Raw genomic sequence first — 25,115 nt, 5'->3', positions numbered from 1 at the left:
GATGCGCAAGAGGCCAGAATTGGAGGAGTGCAGATATCTCAGAGGGTTGTAGTGCTGGAGGAGGTTATAGAGATAACTATCTTTCTATCCATGTGTGATATTTCCCTAATTCCATGTGCTAGGAATTGAACCTTGGACTTCATGATCTGTATGATGATAGCTAAACCAATGGATGCCTTTACTGAGTTGGCCTTTGGACGAACTTTGCATCTTGTTTAATTGTTCAAAGGCTTAACTAATGTGGTACCACTATTGTACTCAACAGAACTAATATAGTTTGTTTATTGGCTGAAATTAATATTATTTTAATACTACTAAGCTAACTACTCCTACTTCTATCACAAATAATATAAAGCTGCATAGAAATTTTGAAGGGATAAAAGGATGCAGTTTCATATGAATCTTATTCAGAATCTGACAGCTGCAAATTTAATATCTGTTACCTGAATTGAGACAAATGCTGGTCTGCTTAATACCTTTGTTAGATTCAGCTGACGTGTTGGTGATTCACTGCATTTTATCAAACATAGGAAAGAACATTTTCTGTCAATTACCTTTCTAATGTTTGAGCCTTGCTCAGCTGTTGCATTTGATCACTTCTGATGTTTGCTATGATTCCGTTCTTGATTGTACAGGAAAATGTTTTCAATTTTTCCATAACAAAACGTCCAATTGCATATTTACTTATGCACCATTGAAGTGTAATGTAAACACACAGGCAGTTTTATTCGTTGGGGTCTGGAGAAAAATAACTCTTTTATTCAAATATTTGAGCAGACAAATGTAGAATTAGCAGGCTATTTTTTAGCCAAGTTAGATGGAGTGAATTGTGTCGTAAGTATAATGAGGCCATGCAATCAATACTTTTAATAGCATCAATCTCTCTCTTACTCAATTGTGAATCCTAAATTTTGAACAATTCTCTGTGACAAAGATGAAGTGATGCAGTGTGGCGGTGGCCTTGTATTCGATGTTATTGATGTACTCAAGACTTCTCCTTGAAAAATGGCTGCACTAAAGTGCATAGGTTGTAAATTGATTCCTTCAGAAACTTTGCATAGCTGTTGATCATTTTCAAGTACCGCAGAGCCGGAAGAAATTCTTTCCCATGAACTCACTTAAATAACATCTTTGAAGTTCTGCAAACATTTTCTAAAAGTCTTCGAACATGTCTTGTTGATCCATGTTGGTACCCACCTCTCCCCTCACTCCTTCTTTGAATCCTTCATTCCAGTTTCTGCCCTTGCCACAGCACTGAAACTACCCTTGTCAAACTGACCAATGGCATTGTGCCTGTGACCATGATGTTCCAGCCTCCTCCTTGTCCTTGACCTCTGTGGCATTCAACACAGTTGGCAACATCATCCTTCTCCTCCATCTCTTTTCTGTGGACTACTCCTGTGTAAATGCTGCAGCCTGGATCCACTTCTATTTGTCGGAATAAAGCCAGCACATTTCCTATGTTGGTTTTTCGTCCTGCTCCATAAGGTCAAGACTCCATCCTTGGTCCCCTTCTTTTCCTCATCTACATGCTGTCCTTTGGTGACATCATGCAGAGTCACGTTTTCACATGCATGAAGACGACAACCAACTTCATCTCTGTGACAACACTCTCGACTACTCAAAAATGTACTTGAACTCAACATCAGCAAGAACAAAGCTATTCCTTTAGGCTTCTACTTAAAACTCTGCACTTTAGCACTCCCTCCCTCTCTAGCCATTCCTTCAGACTGAACCTGACAGTGTGAACTCCTGAAGCTAAGCATCAAACACCACATCCTTTCAAGCACCAAGACAACATATTTCCACCTCTGTAACATTGATCGCCTCTGCTTCTACCTCATCCTGATTACCGTTGAAGCCTTTATCCATGTCTTTGTCACCTCCAGAAATGCTCTTGTTACCGGCTTCTTGAGTTCTGCCCTTCACTAATTGCAATTGATCTAAAACAACAAGGTCCAACGTCCTATCACACTAAGTCCTACTCCCCTATTTCTCTATGCTTGCTGACCTTCATTGGCTGCCTATCTGCCTGTACATAAATTTCAAAATTCTTGTCTTCATTTACAACTTTTTTTTTATTCGTTCATGGGATGTGGGCGTCGCTGGCGAGGCCAGCATTTATTTCCCATCCCTAATTGCCCTCGAGAAGGTGGTGGTGAGCCGCCTTCTTGAACCGCTGCAGTCCGTGTGGTGACGGTTCTCCCACAGTGCTGTTAGGAAGGGAGTTCCAGGATTTTGACCCAGCGACAATGAAGGAATGGCGATATATTTCCAAGTCGGGATGGTGTGTGACTTGGAGGGGAACGTGCAGGTGGTGTTGTTCCCATGCGCCTGCTGCTTTTGTCCTTCTAGGTGGTAGAGGTCGCGGGTTTGGGAGGTGCTGTCGAAGAAGCCTTGGCGAGTTGCTGCAGTGCATCCTGTGGATGGTGCACACTGCAGCCACAGTGCGCCGGTGGTGAAGGGAGTGAATGTTTAGGGTGGTGGATGGGGTGCCAATCAAGCGGGCTGCTTTATCTTGGATGGTGTCGAGCTTCTTGAGTGTTGTTGGAGCTGCACTCATCCAGGCAAGTGGAGAGTATTCCATCAGACTCCTGACTTGTGCCTTGTAGATGGTGGAAAGGCTTTGGGGAGTCAGGAGGTGAGTCACTCGCCGCAGAATACCCAGCCTCTGACCTGCTCTTGTAGCCACAGTATTTATATGGCTGGTCCAGTTCAGTTTCTGGTCAATGGTGACCCCCAGGATGTTGATGGTGGGGGATTCGGCGATGGTAATGCCGTTGAATGTCAAGGGGAGGTGGTTAGACTCTCTCTTGTTGGAGATGGTCATTGCCTGGCACTTATCTGGCGCGAATGTTACTTGCCACTTATGAGCCCAAGCCTGGATGTTGTCCAGGTCTTGCTGCATGCGGGCTCGGACTGCTTCATTATCTGAGGGGTTGCGAATGGAACTGAACACTGTGCAGTCATCAGCGAACATCCCCATTTCTGACCTTATGATGGAGGGAAGGTCATTGATGAAGCGGCTGAAGATGGTTGGGCCTAGGACACTGCCCTGAGGAACTCCTGCAGCAATGCCCTGGGGCTGAGATGATTGGCCTCCAACAACCACTACCATCTTCCTTTGTGCTAGGTATGACTCCAGCCACTGGAGAGTTTTCCCCCTGATTCCCATTGACTTCAATTTTACTAGGGCTCCTTGGTGCCACACTCGGTCAAATGCTGCCTTGATGTCAAGGGCAGTCACTCTCACCTCTCAACTCTGATCATGGCCTTATCCCTCCCAACCCATGCAATCTTATTCAGTCCTATTGTCCTGTTCACACCCTCCGCTCTTCCGGTTCTATACCCTCCTATGCATTGCCCTTTCTGCCTGCCCCATTCTTGGCTACAGAACCTTCAGCCATTTTGGTCCTGCGCTCTTGACTATTTCTCCTAAGCCTTGCTACCTCTCCCACCTCCTTCAAAAGCCTTCTCAAAACCTACTTTTTTGGTTGAGGTCATCAGCCCTATTTCTGCTTCCTTCATTTCTCAGGTTCTGGTCATTTTCTCCTGGGTAGTACTTTGGGACATTTGATTACACTGAAGGCACTATATAATTGTATTATTGTTGTTGTTGAATCCTTCAGATGTCACAGGAGAAGTAGAATTCTGATAATTCATATAAATTGTTGTATTTATAAATGCAAGTCTTTCATTTTAGATAAGATGTCATTAAAGTTATTATCACTATTGCAGAAAAGTATTTTTCTCTTCAACAAATGTTTACTTTATTTTCAATTGATGAAACCTTGTCCAGTCTGCTGTTGCTGTATGGGAAGATGGGCTAATGACACAATCCTATTCAATTCACTGTATTTTCATTTTTAAAAGAACTTGACATTTGACAAGGGAAAAAGGAAGTTCTACACCTGTATTGAATTGATTGTGCAGCAAGAATCACTGATATTGATTTGGAAATCTCAACTATGTGACGAATGCTTTGTGGCTTACTGTGATGACAATAATGAAACATTATTGTATTTTCAGTATTTTGAGCTTGACTTTTACATAAATACAGACCATTAATTGAAGCAACATCTAAATATTGTTTTTGTAATCTAGAAAACTCACATTTGAGCACAGAGCAAATGGAGCAACTAAAATGGTCACCAGCTTAAAGCTGAGCTTTTTTTTACTAGTTATGATTTGTGGATACTTCACTCTGATCACTGAAGGTTTCACTTTTAATTTGCTTCTATTACTTTTGAAAAATGACCATATTACCTAAAATAAATGCCTCTGATTTTGTCCTTAACAGTTTTGTATGAGCTGATGCATCTTTCAGCAATTAAATGGAGAACTATAAAAGTATATAGTACAGTAGGAGGCCATTTGGCCCATCATATCTGTGCTAGCTCTTTGCTAGAGCAATCCGAAACTGATCCAGTTGACTAGCTCTCTTCCCCAGTGTCCTGCATCTTCCTCTGTTTTAAATATTTATACACTTTTCCCTTAAAAATGATGGCATCATCTTGGTGAATCTACATTGTACACTCTCTATGGCTTTAATGCATTTTTTGCAACGAGGTGTCCAAAACTGCTCTCAGTATTCTGTGTGTTGCCTAATTATTGCCGTGCACAAATTTATCATTATCTCTTTGCTCTTCTACTTTATGTCCTTATTTATAAATCTCAAAAAAGCTATTGGCCTTTTTTTATGATTTTAAACTATCTGAACTTGCACTTTCAACAAATTACGTATTTGAACTTTTAGGTCTCTTTTTTTCATTCACACCCTTCAGCATCTTCCCATTAATTGTTTACTCTCTCCTAATTTTTCCTCCCAAAATGTATTATCTCACACTTATCCACATTATGTTGCATCTGCCACTTGTCTGCCTATTCTGTTAAATTGTAAACAATTTTACAACACCAAGTTATAGTCCAGCAATTTTATTTTAAATTCACAAGCTTTCGGAGGCTACCTCCTTCCTCAGGTGAACGATGTGGAAGGAGGTAGGAGGTAGCCTCCGAAAGCTTGTGAATTTAAAATAAAATTGCTGGACTATAACTTGGTGGAAGGAGGTAGCCTCCGAAAGCTTGTGAATTTAAAATAAAATTGCTGCACTATAACTTGGTGGAAGGAGGTAGCCTCCGAAAGCTTGTGAATTTAAAATAAAATTGCTGGACTATAACTTGGTGTTGTAAAATTGTTTACAATTGTCAACCCCAGTCCATCACCGGCATCTCCACATCATATTCTGTTAAGTGGCTGTCCTCCTAAGGCCTTGTACCGTCCTCCTTGCTGTTTTCCACGCCCTCTCCTTTTATGTTATCAGCAAATATTGCGCTGCTGTGCCTTATAAGAAAGACCAACATAAACTGCTCAAATGTTGCTCTCATGGCTTCTAAACATCATATGAACCACAGCCTTGTAATTTCTTCCCTGGAATTTAATATTGTATATGTACTGATTGAAGGCTTTAATTGGTTTATTAATAACATATCCTTTGAGGTGTGTGTTTCCAAGATAAATATCAGGCATAGTTTTCTTACATAGTACATGTATATTAATTCAACAATGTCACTGGTGCCAAAATAATTGCTGTCAATGCCTATATTTTTGTTGTTGCAGAATTTCAGTATGTGACGAAGATAAATTCCGTCATAACGAGTTTATTGGTGAGACCAGAATTCCACTGAAAAAATTAAAGCCAAATCAAACGAAGAATTTCAACATTTGCCTGGAGAAACAACTGCCCGTGAGTGTTAATTGTGTTTGTATTGATTATTCACTTGGAGACCATAAATGTAAGGCCTTCATGGTCATTAACCAACTAGACACTCATTTACCTTTCAGCTTCAAAATATATCCGGGTACCTTGAATCCTCCCACTATAAAGTACAAGATCTGTTTCTCTGGTACACAAGATGTGTGATCTGTACTGTTAGAGATCAGGGATACAAATACCACTGAAAGATATCCCATTTTCTCTGCGTCATTTTTTTTTCACTGTGTAAAATTAGAATGAAAAAAGTGGTTGATTACAGGTGACTGTTAATGTTATGCATCAGTAATATTCTCAAAAACCTTAAATATCCTGGTGCAATTTCAGACGTAAAGATTAACCTCATTACTATACTCTTTCTCAGAAAGCTTAATCATATTTTTTAGATCCAATGTTAAATACAATACAATTATTTTCAGGTGAAATACACAGCCCGAAAATCTATTAAATAGCACCTATTTCTGAGAAGCTGATATTAACCAAAAAGTAGATCCCATAGTTTTATTTTTCTCTTCACATTTGTTATTGATCACTGTTATTGTTTATCGAAATGTGTTCAGTTCTAGCAATATGTCATTACTTGGGAAAGTTCCAGCAAGTTTGGATTAATCCTTAATTTTGATTAAAGGTACAGAAAAGAATACAAAAACTAGGAGGATTTGCAATTAGTAATCACTTATATTCATGATTGATCAATTTCAGATTAAAATTGCTCTTCCTGCTCTATTGAAAACATCACAAGCTTCCTTTAATTACCAAACAGGTTTTTGCAGAGCTAGGGAAACAGTGGATTTTTCTACAACGGTGACTTGCATTTATATAGTGCTTTTAATGTATAAAAATGTCCCAAGGTGGTTTCTAAGACATGTAATCGGAATAAAAATGGATGCCAAGCCAAAGAGCACGATAGTCGGAGGGGTGACCAAAAGCTTGGTCAAAGAGTTGGATTTCAAGGCAGTGAGGAGATAGAGAGGTAGATGGATTTAGGGAGGGAATTCCAAAGCATGGCTGCCAGTGGTAAATTAAAGGGGAGGGTTGCAAGAGGAGGTTACAGAGTTGGAGAGGGGCAAAACCATGAAAGGATTTAAACATGTGAATGATCATTTTAAATTTGGGGTCTGCAAGCCAATGTAGGACAGGAGTGATGGGTGAGCTGGACTTGGTGTGGGATAGGATACAGGCAGCAGATGTTTGGATAAGCTGAAATTTATGGAGAGTCGAAGGGCAGGCCAGCCAAGAGAGCATTGCAATAGTTGAGTCTGGATGTGACAAAGGCATGGATGAGGGTTTGGCCGATGGGCTGAGATAAGGTGGGTGATATTACAGAGGTGGAAGTCGACGGGTCTTTGTGATATGGGGATTGGAAGCTCAACTCAGTATTGAACAGGACACCAAGCTTGCAAACAGTGTGGTTCAGCCTGAGACTGTGGCTGGGGAGAGGGGTGAAATCAGTGGCAAGGGTACGGAGGTTGTAGCAGGGGAGGAAGATAATGGCTTTGTTTTCCTAATATTTAACTGGAGGAAATATTGACTCATCCAGGACTGGATGACAGACAAGTGGTCTGACAATACTGTCCAGAGAGGTGGTGGCGAGTTGGAGCTGGATGTCACCAGCATAAATGTGGAAGCTAACCACATGTCAGCAGATGATGTTGCAGCATGTAGGTGAGGAAGTGAAAGGGGGCTTGGATAGATCGGGGGAGTCCAGGGTTAACGGGACAAGAAGAGAAGCCATTGCTGGAGATGATCTCACTACGATCAGATAGGTAATAGTGGAACAAAGTGAAGACAGACCCACTAAGTTAACAAATGGAGGAGAGACATTGGAGGAGGATGGAGTGGTCAACCGTGTCAAAGGATGCAGAGAGATTGAGAAGGACGAGGAGGGATAGTGCATCATGGTCACAGTCACAAGGGATGTCATTTGTGACTTGGATTAGAGCGTTTTGGTGCTGTGGCAGGGGTGGAAACCTGAATGGAGAGATTCAAACATGAAGTTGCAGAAAGATGGGTACGAATTTGGGAGGCGTCAACATGTTCACGAACTTTGGAGAGGAAAGGGAGTTTGGAGATGGGGAGGTAGTTTGCAAGGACAAGAGGGGTCAAGGGTGGGTTTTCTGAGGAGGGAGGGTGATGATGGCAGTTTTGAAAGGGAAGGGGACGGTACCCGAGCAAAGGAAAACATTTACAACAATGCCTGTAACATGAGGGCCAGGAAGGGAAGTTGTCTGTTCAGCAGTTTAGTGAGATTGGGGTCGAGGGAGCAGTAGATGGGTCTCATAAGCAAGATGCGTTTGGAGAGGGCATGAGGGGAAATACGACAGAAACTAGAGAAATACACGGGTGCAGGGCTGCAGCAGGGGAGTGTGTGGAGGAAGGTTTGGCTTGGTGGGTAAGGAGAAGATGGAAGCAGCAGAGGCAGCTGAACAGATCATCTCAATCTTAGTGACAAATAAGTTCATGAGCTCCCCACACTTGTTGGAAGTGAGTGTGGAGAAGGAAGGGGAGAGGGGTTTAAGGAGGTGGAGAAAAAAGGCCAGGGGATATCTCTGCTCTCTCGGATGATCCTGGCGTTTGCTGAGAAGAGTAAGACCCAATAGCCCTTGTTATGGTGCAGCCAGATCTGGTGATGGATGGCTAAACCAGTTGTGCACTATTTATGCTCAAGTCTACATCCGTTGCACTTAAGGGAGTGAAGATAGGAGCCATATCAGGAGCAATGGCCAGGAAAGGAGAGAATAAAGGTTTTGTTCTAAAGTTGTACAACTCAGTTTCCCAAAGTTGCAACTAATAATTTCTTGCGATTATATCATGGACATCATGGCACCCATTTACCACGTATTAATGAGGCTTCTGCCTGATTCAGGTGGGTGCGTTAGCAGCCTAAAAATAAAGCCCGGTAAAGATGGCGGTGTGTAGTAATCGAGCTGGAACAATGTGGTAAGTTTTTGCACAGCTATTTTAACTCTGCGCTCCTCTGTTCCTACCGAGCAGGGTGAGTTAAATTTCCCCCCTCCCCCCAAGAATTCTATTTGGTTGAGGGACTGATAAGAAAACGTAGCTTGCCCCAGGTGTCTGCCGAGCATCTCATCCTGTTGTTGGCATCTTTATCTAATCTCAATAGACATGAATTACAATGTAAGCAACTCTTAATGAAGATGATAGTGCTTTGAGAGTGAAGATAGAAAATAATACTTAACACAAAGAGGACTTGGATGACAATTTAGAGCAATAAAATACAACTTAGACTTACTACAGGCAGATATATTTGACTGCAACTTTTAGTTGGGGGTGAGAGGGTTATTATTTAATATTGTTACCACTTACCCTTGACAAAAAGGTGAATTAATACACATCATTTTTCAGTAATACATAGATATCCTTGTATTTGTATTGAGTCTCCTTTCAAAATCATTTATTTCAGAGGCTCATCAGAATTATTACTTACACATTGGGGGTAATTTTAACTTTGTGCGATAGTGTAAAATGAGTGACAGTGAATCGACAGCCCGTTTTACATCTTTCCTGATTTTTATTTCCACTGTGCAACGGAAATTAAAATTGGGAGAGAGGTAGAACAGGCTGCCGAATCGCTATCACCAGTTTTACACTATCACTCAAAGCTAAAATTCCCCCCTTAAGTGCTCAGTTAACAAATCCCTAGTTGATGAGTTCAGTTTAGCAAATGAAGCATGACCATGATAAAGTCTACTTGCATACCTGTCTGTATCTCACAGATTTCAGTATTTAACAGTGCATCCGCACTACAAGTTTAACATCAGCGTGAAGCGTTTTCAGCTTTGCACCAACTTGTGAAGTGTAAATTGGGTGTCAAGATGTGACAGACTCCTGAGTGATGTGGAGGGAGTCTTCTGCGCTCCAGTGACCGGTCTGACCCTGACTCGGGATTCAGGCTGTATTTACATCAGTAAGCGAAAATGATTTTTTTACCAATGCTACACTTGTAGTGTAATTGCACCCTAAAATAACTGAAAACTAATCGATTGATACTTTTCTGTAGGCCCTCTTGCAAATCATGAAATCATAGGATCATAGAATGGTTACAGCATAGAAGGAGGCCATTCGGCCCATATAGCCTGTGCCGGCTCTTTCTAAGAGCAGTCCAGTTATTCCAATTCCCCCGCTCTTTCCCTGTAGCCCTGCAAATTTTTTCGCTTCAAGTATATGTCCAATTCCTTTTTGAAAGCCACGATTGAATCTGCTTCTGCCACCCTTTCAGAATGAGAATTACTTTTGCATCCTTGCATAGTCTTTCAATTTAAATGATCAAAATTATGGGGTATTTGAACAATTATAATGTAAAAAATTAGTTTGAGTTTTTGCTTTCAAATTCAGCTAAGACAGGAATGTTGTTTCTTGGAATCAATTATCTGATTTGCCTCTGTGTTTTTCTCCATATTTGTTCTGTATTACTTTAGCTTCATTTGCATTCTTTGCATTCAATAGCATGATGTGCAATTATTTCCAATCCCATTTCAATGCTCCTAGGCCTTCATCTGCTGGCACACATCCCACATCAATGTGCTGAAAGCTGCTTGACACTTAATGAACTAGTTGCATGTGACAAGTATCTTCTAAGATGTCTCTTTTGCTTTAGCGGTTTGTCTCTTTCGAATCTCCCAATAGAGGCCACAAAAAATACTTTACTTGCCTCTGAGGTGATCTACTTGGCTCTAACTCAGAGAGGAATGGTTTATACTAAGTGTAACAATTTGTTGGACACAAATTCTGCCATGTTTTGAAGGAGCTAATTAGAGAATGCTTGTTCTATATGGTTGCAAGTGTTTAACTTCTCATTAGCTCCGAGTTTCAGGAGCAACAAATGTGTAATTTTGTCCGTCCTTTGACAACTCAGTACGGAAGGGGTCAGATTTTCACTGGCTCTGCCAGGTGGAAACGGGGCAGTAGTGCCCCAAAAATTGCAGGGAAAAGCTTACCACCCCGCTCCTGCTCATAATCTGGCCAACGTCATCCAGAAAGAGGCGTACCATTGGAAGGCTGGAGCGCCTGCCTGTTGTAGGCCCTTTTAATATGCAAATCGCCATGAACGCTCTGCCCAGTTTTACCTGCCGGTACAGCCGAAGAGGGCCAAAAATGGTAAATTGAAAATTATTTCTGTGAGGCCACCCCCCCCACCCCACCAGATCTACCTTGCTGTGGACGGCCAGGATGCCCGATATTGCGCTGGCCCGGAGCAGGCAAGCAGCTGCAGGGTGCCAGTTTGGTGCCTGCAGCCCGACAGCAGCATGGAAACGAGACCCGGCCCTCCAAATGGACTGGGCCTCTGACAGGAACTATCGGGCAGCTGGCCAGTGCATTCTGGTAGTCGTCCATCCAATAATTAATATCTACCCCAAAGTGTCCCACCATGAGAAGGACAAAAGACTTATGCTCTGGCATCCTGTGAATGAACACAAAGCAGCATCTGCCTGTGAAATCTTTTGGTTATTAGTCATCCAAACCTTTGCTCTCCTTGTCAGCATAAGTCCAATAGAAATTACTGACTAGTCCAAGTGTGGCTATAGCGACACTGTTTTAGCCACATGCACTAATTCTAGTGGAAAGCGCCTTACATAAACTCACACAATATGGGTAAATGTACTTCACGTGTGTATTTACTCAACAAATATCTACCACCGTTCAGTAACTAAGGAAGTAAAGCACTCACAACAATTAAAAAAACACTCGGACACTCTGCTTTTCATCTTACCATTTTACCAACAATGGCACAAAAAGGTTAAAGTGCACATGCATACGTCGTGTGAATCTTAGTATTGAGATCATGTGCTCAACAACAATGTCTATTATTCATTTTTTATTTACTAATCAGAAATGCAATTAGCCATAATCTGGATTTTCAATTACCACATATGGCTCGTGGCTAATTTGTTGGACAACACTGAGATAGGGTATAACTTACAATGCAGAAAAAAAATCAAAATTACAATGGAAAAGAAAAGAGGAAAAATTATCAACAAAAATATTATGTTGAACAATGATGTTTGAATATTTCTTCAATGAGAGAAAATTCCTTCTTGCTTTTCCCAAATCTTTACCTTTCTGTTCTTACCTTTGCGTGCTGTTTGCATGACAGAATCATTTTCTACTTCCTCTGATTTAGTTTTTACCAGTTCCTATCAATTTTGATTCTATCCTTAAGAATGGAAAGTATCAGATGTACAATCTTTATGTCGAGAATAATTATGCCCAAGTTGAAAATATAAGCCCTGAAATTCCTCTGGATGTTTTTTTGGGAGTGGATCTGGGGCGGAGTGGAACTTCCGTCCATCCCATGAATGCACCCTACCCCGCCCCACCCCACCCCAAATTGTAGAGTCAGGGCATTTGCAAATAGCTGGCGGGTGCCTGCACCATGTTTGACGCAACTGAGGCAGCCAGCTCAGGTAGGGGGAGGGATTTTGTTGCGACGCCTTGCATTAGCAGGACTATGGAGCTGTGGCAGCACTCAAAAAATTATTTTATGTCGACACTTTTGTGTTTTCTTGCTTTCAATTGCATTAGGGAAGTTTCCCTTTAAAATATAATAATTGAATCCTTACAAACCCTTGGCAATGTTGCACATCGGGTACCTATAGGTATCCCGTCCACCCAGTTTTGCTAAGGACGCAAATGAGGGAAATGTGTTGTATGATATATTTCCCCATCTGTATATGTTTATTAATGCACCCACCCATATATGGGCAGATATATTCTGTGTTTGGCACCAAAACCTACAGAACTCCTGACAGAAATGGATAGGACTCAGCATCACTGGGTCCCATACCAAATTCGTCCCTACCCTCCCAGGTGCTACAGTTTATTCATCCCCAGAACAGAGGTATTTCAGGGCTAGTGTTTAAAGACATAAGGGGTGAAACTGATCTTTGGCGGAAGTATGAAACAGGCGATAGCGAATTGGCACCCTGTCCTACACCGCGTTGACTTCAGTGGAGAAGAAAATCAGGCGCTCTTTCACCAAAGACCAATTTAATTTACCCCCATACTTCTCTTGAATGAACAGATAGCACTCAGTTGTGCATTTTGAGTGGATACGAAGATAAGGTTTCTAACAATATTGTCAAATATATTTCATAACAGGTATTTTTCAAAATGTTTTTGAGATTACATTGCCAACTGTGTTAATTTTATCTCTGATTTAGCTCAATCTTACATGACGATCGCATTCTTCACAGATTTTTAATGTGGGACAAAGGGAGAGAAAGAGAAATTCTCCATGGAGTTCGGTCTGCATTAGGCATGTATTGGGTGTAGAGTTAATCCATGTTTTCATTGCAAAATGGGCCAAGAGAAACTGCAGCAATGTGGAAAGCACTCTTCATTTACTGTGGTCTCCTGTTTTTCCCCGGAAATTGAACCAGTAGAACTTGCTACACTGCAGCACAATCAAAATGGTTCCATCAACTCAATTTGTCCATGGGTGCCAGACTGGGATTCCCAAACCTGTCTGCAGTAATCAGTTGCACATCATTAAATGTCATTTACTTCCTTCATCTTTTCTGTAACTCCCTATTAGGTTGTGGCAAGATTGTGAAATTTTCCATCGTTACTATTTTCAGGGTACTTGACTGATTGTGCCCTCTCCTCCACCTTACAGGTTTCATCTGCTTAAATAAAAAGAGTAATGATGCGGACACCACAAGTTGCTAGAACAGTCATTTTCAGCTGAGTGAGAAAATAAATAAAATTGATGTTTATGCGGTCAGTATCCAAGCATGCAGCCTTTGTGGATGTTCTCTGATGAACATATAAAGATAAACTTTCACTGCTGCTTCTCTCACTGCTGGGTCTCTACCCTACCAGGTAGTCTGGCTTCTCGTCCTTTCAGCTTGTACAGAGCTTAAAACAAAATTTTGGCTGTTGTACAAAGAACAAAAATTCCTTTAAATTGGTCTTGTTTGCACACACTTCCAAGAATAAGTCTGCGATCATTTGGGAGGACAAACTGATCTGCCTGCATTTCCTTCCGTCCCCTTGGATGGCTATTAACTTTCCACTGTCTACATTAAAAGGGTAATGATTACAAACTGGGCACAACCCCAGGATGTGAGGAGAGGGAAGAATTGGGTTCTAATTACCATTTCAGTATGTAAGGCAGTATCCCTGTCTGATACAAAGTAATTGTGTTGTGACAAGCTACTGTATTGATCATTGAAAAAAAATTCAGTTGTAGAAAACAGGGCGTCTGTAACCAGAGGGCTATTTTCCTGAAGTTCTACATGTGTAGGCACTTGACATTTCTCTGCATGGCTAAGACTGATGTTGGTTCAATTTAAATTTAATACCTCCTTGCAGATAGATAAAACAGAGGACAAGTCACTGGAGGAGCGCGGTCGGATTCTCATCTCCTTGAAGTACAGCTCACAGAAAACTGGACTTGTCGTTGGTATTGCACGATGTGCACATTTAGCAGCTATGGATGCAAATGGCTACTCAGATCCTTACGTAAAAATGTAAGTAACAAACTATATCTTAATACAGAATAGGACTCGTACATTTGGAATTGACCTCGGATAGGTTCAATTTAAAAACCATCGCTCATATATAAAAAATGGCGTGCATGTAATAACGTGTGTACTGACCACAGATTGTTGTGAAAGGACCACATAAGTTTGTTGAAACACATTAGCCATTACTGTGTCGTCTTAGAATCATTCTTACTCCAATGGGAAGGATGTTACTGTGCAATTTCAGAAAATGTTTAAATCTGAAAAATTATTCACCCACAGAATATTGCACAATCAACGGTGCATTACTGACATTTCTTCAGGTGTGTGAAAAGCCATTATAACCACTTGCAGCCATTGTACTTGTGAAGTAACTTTAGTAATGCACTGTGACACAATCACTGATGGAATACCGGGTTAGAAAGTCAGTGGGAATCACAAGATAAAAGCTCTTTTTCTTTGTTGATCTGGACAGGGTGGGAGCTTTGTAATTGAATAAAGTAGCACGGTTTAAATTTAAATGATTAAGTTTAAAAGTTTTTCAAAATGGTCATTGTACTGTTCAGTTCTGCAGTTTCTTTCTATTCTTCTCACTGCAAATGCCAGTGTGTCAATTGGACACCGACTTCAGTCAACTTTATTAAAGGAGTCCTAAACAATCATATAATTAAGGATATAAAACACAATTTCCCTGTATATTTAGTTTTTGCACTACAGAATATTTTACAACCTCTCCTTCAGATGTATGTCCTTGGAAAATGTATTCAAAATTGTGCAAAATGAGTTACATGCTTTAACAGCAGTCCCTTATGTTTGTAGCTTTGGTAAGGGTAAGCAGTCGGGTTTCAATATTATCTAATGTTGAGCTGTGAGAAGGTGAGATCATTCCGTGGAGAAAGAGGAAAAGTACTAAAGTGTAAGAAATGGTTCTGAGCATCGCGGCATGGTATCATTAGAGTTCCCTCCTCACACTACTTACCACTGTTCTCAAAGTGATTTACCAGACTATAATATTGACGGATTTCCTTTCATTTCTTGCTTTAATTCAGTCAGTTGGCAAACTTAGTGCCTAGAGAAGACTTAGTAAAATTTACTATGGTCCTGCAGTGTGCTCAAAATACCTAAAAGGAAAACTTGGATTTATATAGCACCTTTTACAACCACAGGATGTTCTAAAGCGCTTTACAGTTAATTGAGTACTTTTGAAGTGTAATCACTGTTGTAATTTAGGAAATGTGGCCACCAATATGTGCACAGCAAGCTCCAATAAACAACAATGTGATAAATGACCAGATCATCTGTTTAAGTGATATTGGTTGAGGGATAAATATTGGCCAAGACACCCAGGGAGACTCCCCCACTCTTCTTTGACAAATAATGCCATGGGATCTTTTACATCCACCTGAGAAGGCAGATGGGACCTCGGTTTAACGTCTCAACCGAAAGGTGGCAGCTCCGACAGTGCAGCACTCCCTCAGTACTGCATTGGTGTAGCAGCCTAGATTATATGCTCACATCTCTGGAGTGGGATTTGAACCCACAACCTCAGAGGCAAGAGTGCTACTAACTGAGCCACAACTGACAACTTGGAATTGGCATATAGAAAAAGAAAACTTTGGTTTTCAATCTTATTCTTGTAATTCCCAGTGCCATTATTGATAAGATTCAATTGCATTACATGTGGTTGGTACTGAAACTTGTTACACCTACCAATTCATTCTCCCTGGGATGCAAAATATATGGTGAGCTCATTGCGACTATTAATCATTTCAATATCCTGTCAATATAAAATACAAAATTGTAAATTTAATTTGCAATAATAAAGCATTTATGTGTTTACAATAGACTTAACTGACACTTCATGTTGCTTTAGAGGTTTTGTGTACAGAGGGGCTTTATAACAAATCTATAAACCTGAAAGCCAACAGTTTTATTATATATAAACAGAAATGTTCTAAAACACCATAAAGAATCAGTTAAAACTATTGTTAACATTTTATCAATCAGTTGTTAAATTTAGTTGTACCATTTCTTCCTCCACTGTTGAGATTTCCTCCTCTTCCTCATTCCCCTCCCCACAGTTCTAAGGAAATATTTTGATGTAAAGTAGAGGCATGCATCCAAATTGGTTAAAACACCCAGGCTTGCTTATGTATCATAAATTTTTGTGTGTAGGTTTCACTTTGGAGTCTGTCTTATGCCTTCTAAATGTAGGGATGCAATTTACAAACTGGAGTAGTTTGCAATGAGTTTAGTGAAAAGCAAACTGTAAAAAAGCTGATGGTTTACAAAACAGACTTTACATATACCTGATTCAGTAATAACATTTCTAATGTTTAAAAGAACATGAATTGCTGAAAACCATTTACAAACATTTCAGGCAAATGCGGGAGTATTACTGTGGTGTCCAACGTATTCTAAAACAAAATATACTGAGTCCTTCTGTCTCTTGCCTGAGCCTCAATATCTATTGTCTCTTGTTCAGTATCTTCACTGAGTTCTGTCTCACTCAGTATTTTCATCGAGTTCCCCTTCCCTCCAAACACCTGTCCCTCTGGCAGCCCTTTCAATTCCTCCATTGAGTGTATCCTCCATGGAGTGTATGCTCCAAAGCATTTGACCTTTAGTTTTACAGTTCTAATGTAAATTTGATCTAATGTAGACGTTTTGATTGTGCTGTGCCAGCACCACTGCAGGGCTAATTAACAGTCACAGAGCAAACCCATTAACAGTGGCAGCTGAACCCACAAAAGGGAATTGCAATAATTCCATCTAGCAACATTATTCATTTAGAATAATATATTTTCCTCACAGTTTGCAGCCAACAGAGATGTTTAATGTGATATAAAACCTCCAAATAGTAGTCTGTTTAAAAAAAAAACACTATTTATAACCAAACCCAGCTATATAACGGCTTTAATTATATAACTGAAATTGCGAGGCTGTGTTGCTGATGTGGCACCTCACTAGACACAAGCAACACAACACAGGCACAAGACACCAAGGCTTCTTCGACAGCACCTCCCAAACCTGCGACCTCTACCACCTAGAAGGACAAGGGCAGCAGGCACATGGGAACAACACGACCTGCACGTTCCCCTCCAAGTCACACACCATCCCGACTTGGAACTATATCGCCGTTCCTTCATCGTCGCTGGGTCAAAATCCCAGAACTCCCTTCCTAACAGCACTGTGGGAGAACCTTCACCACACGGACTGCAGCGGTTCAAGAAGGCGGCTCACCACCACCATCTCAAGGGCAATTAGGGATGGGCAATAAATGCCCACCTTGCCAGCGACGCCCATATCCCATGAACAAATACAAAAAAAGCTTGTATTGGAGATAGGACTACAACACTACAGCCCCTGATTGTGTGCCCATCACCTACATCCAGCAAAGCTCTGCATCAATAGCTCAGTCTCATAATTTCTACACTGTGGAGCACACTGAATACCTCTCAGTGAATTACAACACAGTAATCTGACCAGTGGATTCAGATGACATAATAATTTGGTTATAATATTTTCGAATGTGGAAGTGAAATACTTTAAAGGGCTGTTGTTTATAATTGAGGGCCCTATTGTTCAATATTTTACTTTTGAAGCTTCAACGCTTGGTATTCCTTTCTCTTTAACATGAGAGTTAGACTCCTTCTAGGTTCTCTAGTTTCCACACACCATCTATGTCTGAGCATGTGAATGGAGAGACAGGCAACTTGCTCCCACACTTCTGCCAATGGCACTTTGAGCTGGCCACTCAGAGGTATACTTAATTTAACTGAGAAATATTGAACATCATTTATAATATACATGATAATGAATATTTCTTCTATAATGAGTGTGCAATGCCATTCATACATCATGTGATGTTGGAACTCATGGCATTGTGATGTAGAATCTCTCCTTTTGGCAGGTTGTGTCCAATAGCACTTTTTGAAAACCACTGCCATGTATACTACAAATACAAAGAAAATATGATATACATGAAACCATAGTGTATTGAAATAGTTTTAAGTATTTCTTCCTAATTTTTTTGGATCATGTGCCCAGTTGAAAATAAAAAATAAATGGAGCGAATAATTCTTCGGCATCAAATTGAAATTACTTGAAAATACCTTATTTATATGAGTGGAGTTTTTAATAATAAAGAAGATCTTGTTTCTGTGGGCTGAATCTAGAAGTGATGCAAACAGATGTTAGGAGAAAGGTTTGTATTTATGATTTTTCACACCCATGGGTTTTCAATCTTTACGACATCTGTGAGAAAGAAGGGAAACACCATGTGAAGGTCAGAACTTCCCCACAAACAGTGAATATCAGAAGATAAGGTCTCATGGGGTTGGGGGCAATATGTTAGCATGGATAGAGGATTGGTTAATGAACAGAAAACAGAGAGGAGGGATAAACGGGTCATTTTCAGGTTGGCAGGCTGTAACTAGTGGGGTGCCATAAGGATCGGTGCTTGGGCCTCAGCTATTTACAATCTATATTAATGACTTAGATGAAGGGACCGAGTGTAATGTATCCAAGTTTGCTGACGATACAAAGCTAGTTGGGAAAGTAAGCTGTGAGGAAGACACAAAGAGTCTGCAAAGGGATATAGACAGGTTAAATCAGTGGGCAAGAAGGTGGCAGATGGAGTATAATGTGGGGAAATGTGAGGTTATTCACTTTGGTAGGAAGAATAGAAAAACAAAATATATTATAAATGATGAGAAACTATTAAATGTTGGTGTTCAGAGAGACTTGGGTGTCCTGATACAAGAAACACAAAACGTTAGTATGCAGGTACAGCAGGCAATTTGGAAGGCAAATGGCATGTTGGCCTTTATTGCAAGGGGGTTGTAATACAAGAGTAAGGGGGTCTTACTACAGTTGTACAGGGTTTTGGTGAGACCTCACCTGGAGTACTGTGTACAGTTTTGGTCTCCTTATGTAAGGAAGGATATACTTGCCTTAGAGGCGGTGCAACAAAGGTTCACTAGATTGATTCCTGGGATGAGAGGGTTGTCCTATGAGGAGAGACTGAGTTGAATGTACCTATACTCTCTGGAGTTTAGAAGAATAAGAGGTGATCTCATTGAAACATATAAGATTATGTGGGGGCTTGACAGGGTAGATGCTGAGAGGTTGTTTCCCCTGGCTGGAGAGTCTAGAACTAGGGGGCATAGTCTCAGGATAAAAGTCGGCCATTTAAGACTGAGATGAGGAGGAATTTCCTTACTCAGAGCGTTGTGAATCTTTGGAATTCTCTACCCCAAAGGGCTGTGGATGCTCAGTTGTTGAGTATATACAAGGCTGAGATAGATATATTTTTGGACCCTAGAGGTATCAAGGGATATGGGGATCGGGCGGGAAAGTGGAGTTGAGGTTGAAAATCAACCATGATCTGATTGAATGGTGAACCAGGCTCGAGAGGCCGTATGGCCTACTCCTGCTCCTATTTCTTATGTTCTTATTGGACCAGGCCATTCTCATATATCATATGGCGGCCCTCATGTATAACAATACCTCAAGCAGTTCACAAGGTTGGAAAGAACAATACCATGCATGCTCCACTGACCAGCTCCTCCCTGCCTCACTGACCAGCTCCTCCCTGCCTCGCTGAGCGGCTCCTCCCTGCCTCGCTGAGCGGCTCCCCCCGCCTCGCTGAGCGGCTCCCCCCGCCTCGCTGAGCGGCTCCTCCCTGCCTCGCTGAGCGCCTCTCCCCTGCCTCGCTGAGCGGCTCCCCCCTGCCTCACTGACCGGCTCCCCATGCACACCAATGTTGTACTTTATTCCTTTCCTCCAGCCAAACTTCATGGGGGTAATTTTAACCTAATCCGCCGGTCGGGAATCCCATGGGATCGGGTGGAATGTCACTCGCCGCAGAATACCCAACCTCTGACCTGCTGTTGTAGCCACAATATTTATATGGCTGCTCCAGTTAAGTTTCTGGTCAATGGTGACCCCCAGGATGTTGATGGTGGGGTTTCGGCGATGGTAATGCCGTTGAATGTCAAGGGGAGGTGGTCAGACTCTCTTGTCAGAGATGGTCATTGCCTGGCACTTGTTTGGTGCGAATGTTACTTGCCACTTATCAGCCCAAGCCTGGATGTTGTCCAGGTCTTGCTGCATGTGGGCTCAGACTGCTTCATCATCTGAGGGGTTGCGAATGGAACTGAACACTATGCAATCATCAGCAAACATCCCCATTTCTGACCTTATAATGGAGGGAAGGTCATTGATGAAGCAGCTGAAGATGGTTGGGCCTAGGACACTGCCTTGAGGAACTCCTGCAGCAATGTCCTGGGGCTGAGATGATTGGCCTCCAACAACCACTACCATCTTCCTTTGTGCGAGGTATTTGTCTGTCTTTATTTCAGATGTTCTGAATTTAGGGATTTTCTTTTTATCTCTCTTTGTTGGTTATTAATAATGAGATAATCAAGACAGAAAAATGGACACAAATGTGAATCTATTAACGTCTAACCTACATATGTGTAGTCTTCAAAATTTCTAGTCTATTTCTATTAATTTTATGTATAGCATATACTGAGAGCATTGAACCTGGAAATATATTTAGGTATGATGCAAAATGCTGTCATCATTTTCAAAGGGTGAAGCTCTGATCTTAAGATTACATTTATAGTATGGAGGGTTTCTACAGATTGAAATTTTTTTCTCTTCCAATTTTCTCTCTAATTTTCTTTTATTATCTCGCTTATACTTATATTAACTTTCTCTTACCTGATAGACAGTCCCAGCAGGATCACAAGATCGTAATCAGAGGTGATAGGGCATTTTTCCCTATTCTTAGCCCAGGGACACTAAACCCAATTGAAGCCATTCCTTACGCAGATAGTTATCCCAACCTTGACTGAGATTGTGTAAGACTGCACAGACCTGGGATCATACCTTGGACCTTCCTACTGCATCTTGTTCAGTGCCACACCACAAAGTTAATTTATCATTGGAGCCATTGGAGAACTGCTGTCTAGGATTGGATTTTTTCAAATCAGTAAAAGTAACTAATACAAATAAATGTTCGAAGCTATTGTCTGTAAACTGATTTCAGAACGTTGTGAATCTTCATGTCCAGATATAAATCAGGGTTAGAATAGACAGGCATTTAAATCTAATTACATCAATCACTTAGTCCCAACATGATGACAAGTTTTTAATTGGCTCATCTGGCCAGTTTTGCTACCAACATTTTCAAGCTCTCAATATTTGTGGTATTATTAAATGAAGCTGCAGGGTAAGAGCAATTGGCAAATTTCCCAGGGCAGGCTCAGACACACAATCTGTTTAGTACCTACGTACCCAGAAGCCTGTGTAAGGAAACTGGATTCATTAAGCAATGTCAGCCTTGTGGCACAGTCAGATGATTCAATTACACGAAGGTAAGAATTGAACACCTTTCAGTGAAAATCAGATAATCTTTCGTAAAGGTTTTATGCAGTGGAGCCAGTAAAATGGCCATGTGTGACCAGAATTATACCCTCTGAGTTAATTACTTAAAGCTTCTAATACAGAACCTGATTTCCAATGGACTGAAATGGGTTGGTGAACACAGCATGTAAGATATATTTGAAATGTAGTGTATATTATGTATACTAGTAGATCTCTCATTGCATTATCCATAGTGGCAAAGGTTATGCTATTGCAAGGAGTATGGAGGTGCGGGTGGGATGACCAAGGCAGATAGATGGAGTTAAGTTGTAGTTGAGTCATGATCTAATAGAATGAAGGAACAGGCTTGAGGGGCTGAATGGCCTATTTATGTTCTTGTGTTCTTAACATCACCACTGAAAGAATTTAGAAAGAAGCGCATGAGATTTCCCCTGAAATAATTAAGTGTTTTTGATTGTTTTCTGAAAAGTAACTAGTAGATAAATCCATTTGTTTCTGTCACACATCACACTTACATAAATAAATCTCTGCATGTAATATGAGGGAACAACTCTTTACCTTCATTGTCCATTTGTTGAGGGTACAACTTTTTATAGTAAATGCCAAGAAATATATAAAACTTAAGAAAAGATTTCCTTCTTTACCAAACATCTCTGCAACAATACTTAGTGTTACTAAAAATAAACAAACATTTAAATTCAGAACATTTATTTGGAACTTCCCTCCAAACTTAAATAATGCATTTCTAGAAGTTGCTTTGGTTGATAGGGACAATGGTTGTTTTTGAGGTTTGAGTATAAACATAAAAGATAAAAACACAGCTGGCATAATCACTTAGAAGACTTTGCAAAATATAAGGAGCTCTCCAAGTGGGTCCTGTCTAAGTCTTTTCCCTCCACTGTATCGGTGTTCACTCCTCTTACTGTTCTTGCCATCTGTAGTTACAGGAAATCAGTTAGAATGTAGCATACGCATTTTTGGTTTCAAACTTGCCTCAGAAAAAGTTGAACAATCCATGCATTATATTTCTTCATGTTTCTGACAGGAGTAGGACAGATTTATATATGCATTTGAATAATTTTTGTAATTGTTTTATGCTTATATGTCTTTATGATATAAAGTGAACTTTTACCTGCATGTTGTGGGCTAGCTGAGGTTAAAAAAAAAAGTATTTTGAAAGACTAATTTGAGTCATTTGATTTGCCTTCTTTTTAAGAAATTATGCATATTAGAAAACAATTGAGAAATTTGCATATGAGCCAATCAGCTGGAAGAAATTTGCATTGCACTGGTAGAAATATCAACCAATCAGCTGCAAGTCTATATTAGAATTGTGAACTCTAGCTCTTGCACAATCCCCATGATATATATGAAATAATTCAACACTTAACTTATGTTAGTTGAAGAATATCAGATGATCTCATCCCCCTCCCCTTTCACCAACATGTAGATCAGAAAATTAAAATGTGGATTACCATGTGATGTCTGAATTAGATTGCTTCAATTCATCCTACATAACCCATTCTGAAAGATATTGATTATTGACCAAACAAAATCTGTCAACAGCAGAATCACAATACACTATTGAGTGAAGTGCAACTTAACTCTTGCTTGCCAGAGGTATTAAGACTTAGTTGGACACAGGGATGCATTGCAAACACTACTTGATTTGACTATGAACATGAATGGGATTTGGTATCAGCAATTACAGTGCACACAAACTGATATCATAATCATTATAAGAATAATAGTAAACTTAATTTTAAGCACTACAATATCTCAGCATTTACTTGATTTCACTTGGTAATAGAATAACATAGTTACAAACAGCATTCAAGATTACAGTATGGACTTTGCTAGGTTAAGTTCAAAACCTATATTTAACACATCACTAATAGGATTCCAGTAATATGGATGCTTGCTGGCTGAATTTGAGCCCAGTTCCCAGAGGCAAAAAGCCAGAATCTATCTAACTGTGCTGCTCAGTTCCCCTTAAGTATTTAATTTTTATCTCTTTACTTAAAGTTCAGGATGCACAGCAATAGGGTAGGCAATATGTAGGAAATTGGAGGCAGGTCTGTGGGATTTAGCAGTAATGAGGAGAAGGGTTGAGGAAATTAGCAGCAGTTATGAGGTGTGCTGAGTGACAGTAACATTGAGTGAGCGGTTCTGAGGTATGGCAATACTACTCAGAGGGGGAAGCTGGGGTATAGCTCCATAAGTGGGGGTGAAATGAGAGACATGCCTTACTGGACCATTTCTAGGTCTGGTAGTAATTGTGGGGTGGGTTTTGAGGTATGGTAGCACTTCTGAACAGGTTGACAGGAGGCCATGGAACTGGTGGGATTGGGGGGAGGTACCATTGTATTACAGTGCTGAAGGCAGATGGTGCCAGGAAGTGGCAGGACTGCAAAGGTACTGGGGTCTGGAGCAGTGTGGGTGGTGCAAGGATGTGTCAGAACTGGGGGTTGCACTGGAGGGGGTGGAGATGTGCTCTGGAGCACTGGGAGCGACCTGAGCTGTGTCAGAATTGTGGAAGCAAGATTCCTGGGGCGTGCATGTACCAGAGGGGTCATTGAGCCACTGGGATAAGGGTCCCAAGATGTGGGAGCACTGGGAGGAGGCAGGCTGAGAATTACTCCCTGACATATTCCTGCCTCTCCTGACCTGTTCCCACCTTTTTTTCCATCCCTCAACCTATTCTTGGCGAATCTGGGCTTAAAGCCAGTTTTTGGTACTAAACACGCTTACACTGTATTTGCTGACTAAGAGACAAAGAATTATGGTGCACAGTATTATATTGAACCGTCAAGAAAATTATCGTGATTTGTTGCTCTTTCCATTTTACATCAGCAAGTGAATGAATATCAGACTGAAAGCTAAGCTAAGTCAATTTATTTTGAAAAGTCCTTATTGAAAAGTCTATTCTTTGATCATTGCTTGATTTAATGTCCATTCCCACTAATAACATAGCTCCTGCCTTAGTTTTTAGACAGACTAATATGTGAAAAAGTCTTGCCCAAGTATAAGTTGCATCCCTATTTCCAAACAACTTAAATAAACCATACTGGGGTAACATTGCACTGGTAAGGTCGCTTGTCTACATTTACAAGGCCTAAAAGTAAGAATGAAATAAAGACTATTGCATCTGATTTTACAGTAATAGGAATATGCAATATTAGAAGAATCTGTCATTTTCTCGGCTGCAGTATTGAAATGTTCTAAATGTCCTAATATTTTATTATATGATCAAACATGGCCTGCTTTCCATTATAAGCATATCAAAAAGTAAACCATTTTGTACTTTAAGACTTCCTACTGCTGTTATTACAGGACCATTTGATATATCTAATGACAGTAAAGAACCCTATCATTTTAAGAAATATCTAGGGATGCTACAAAACGTTTGCAGCCAACAGGTTGTACCTGTCTAGGGGTATGAGAATTGTGTTTTGGAGGAAAT

At 40.6% G+C, this 25,115-nt stretch overlaps 1 protein-coding gene across 1 annotated transcript in view; it reads left to right on the top strand.

Moving 5' to 3' along the window:
- LOC137344911 (double C2-like domain-containing protein beta) overlaps positions 1-25,115 on the top strand; it is a 194,017-nt gene that overhangs the window by 132,327 nt on the left and 36,575 nt on the right. Inside the window, exons 5-6 of the mRNA XM_068008186.1 lie at positions 5,618-5,744; positions 14,106-14,263. Of these exons, the coding sequence (XP_067864287.1) occupies positions 5,618-5,744; positions 14,106-14,263 (285 nt within the window). The remainder of the gene's footprint in view (positions 1-5,617; positions 5,745-14,105; positions 14,264-25,115) is intronic.

The sequence above is a fragment of the Heptranchias perlo genome, chromosome 28 (assembly GCF_035084215.1).
Source record: "Heptranchias perlo isolate sHepPer1 chromosome 28, sHepPer1.hap1, whole genome shotgun sequence".
NCBI lineage: Eukaryota > Metazoa > Chordata > Chondrichthyes > Hexanchiformes > Hexanchidae > Heptranchias > Heptranchias perlo.
The sequence above is the reverse complement of the archived record's forward strand: the minus strand, read 5'-3'. Positions and strand labels throughout refer to the sequence as shown.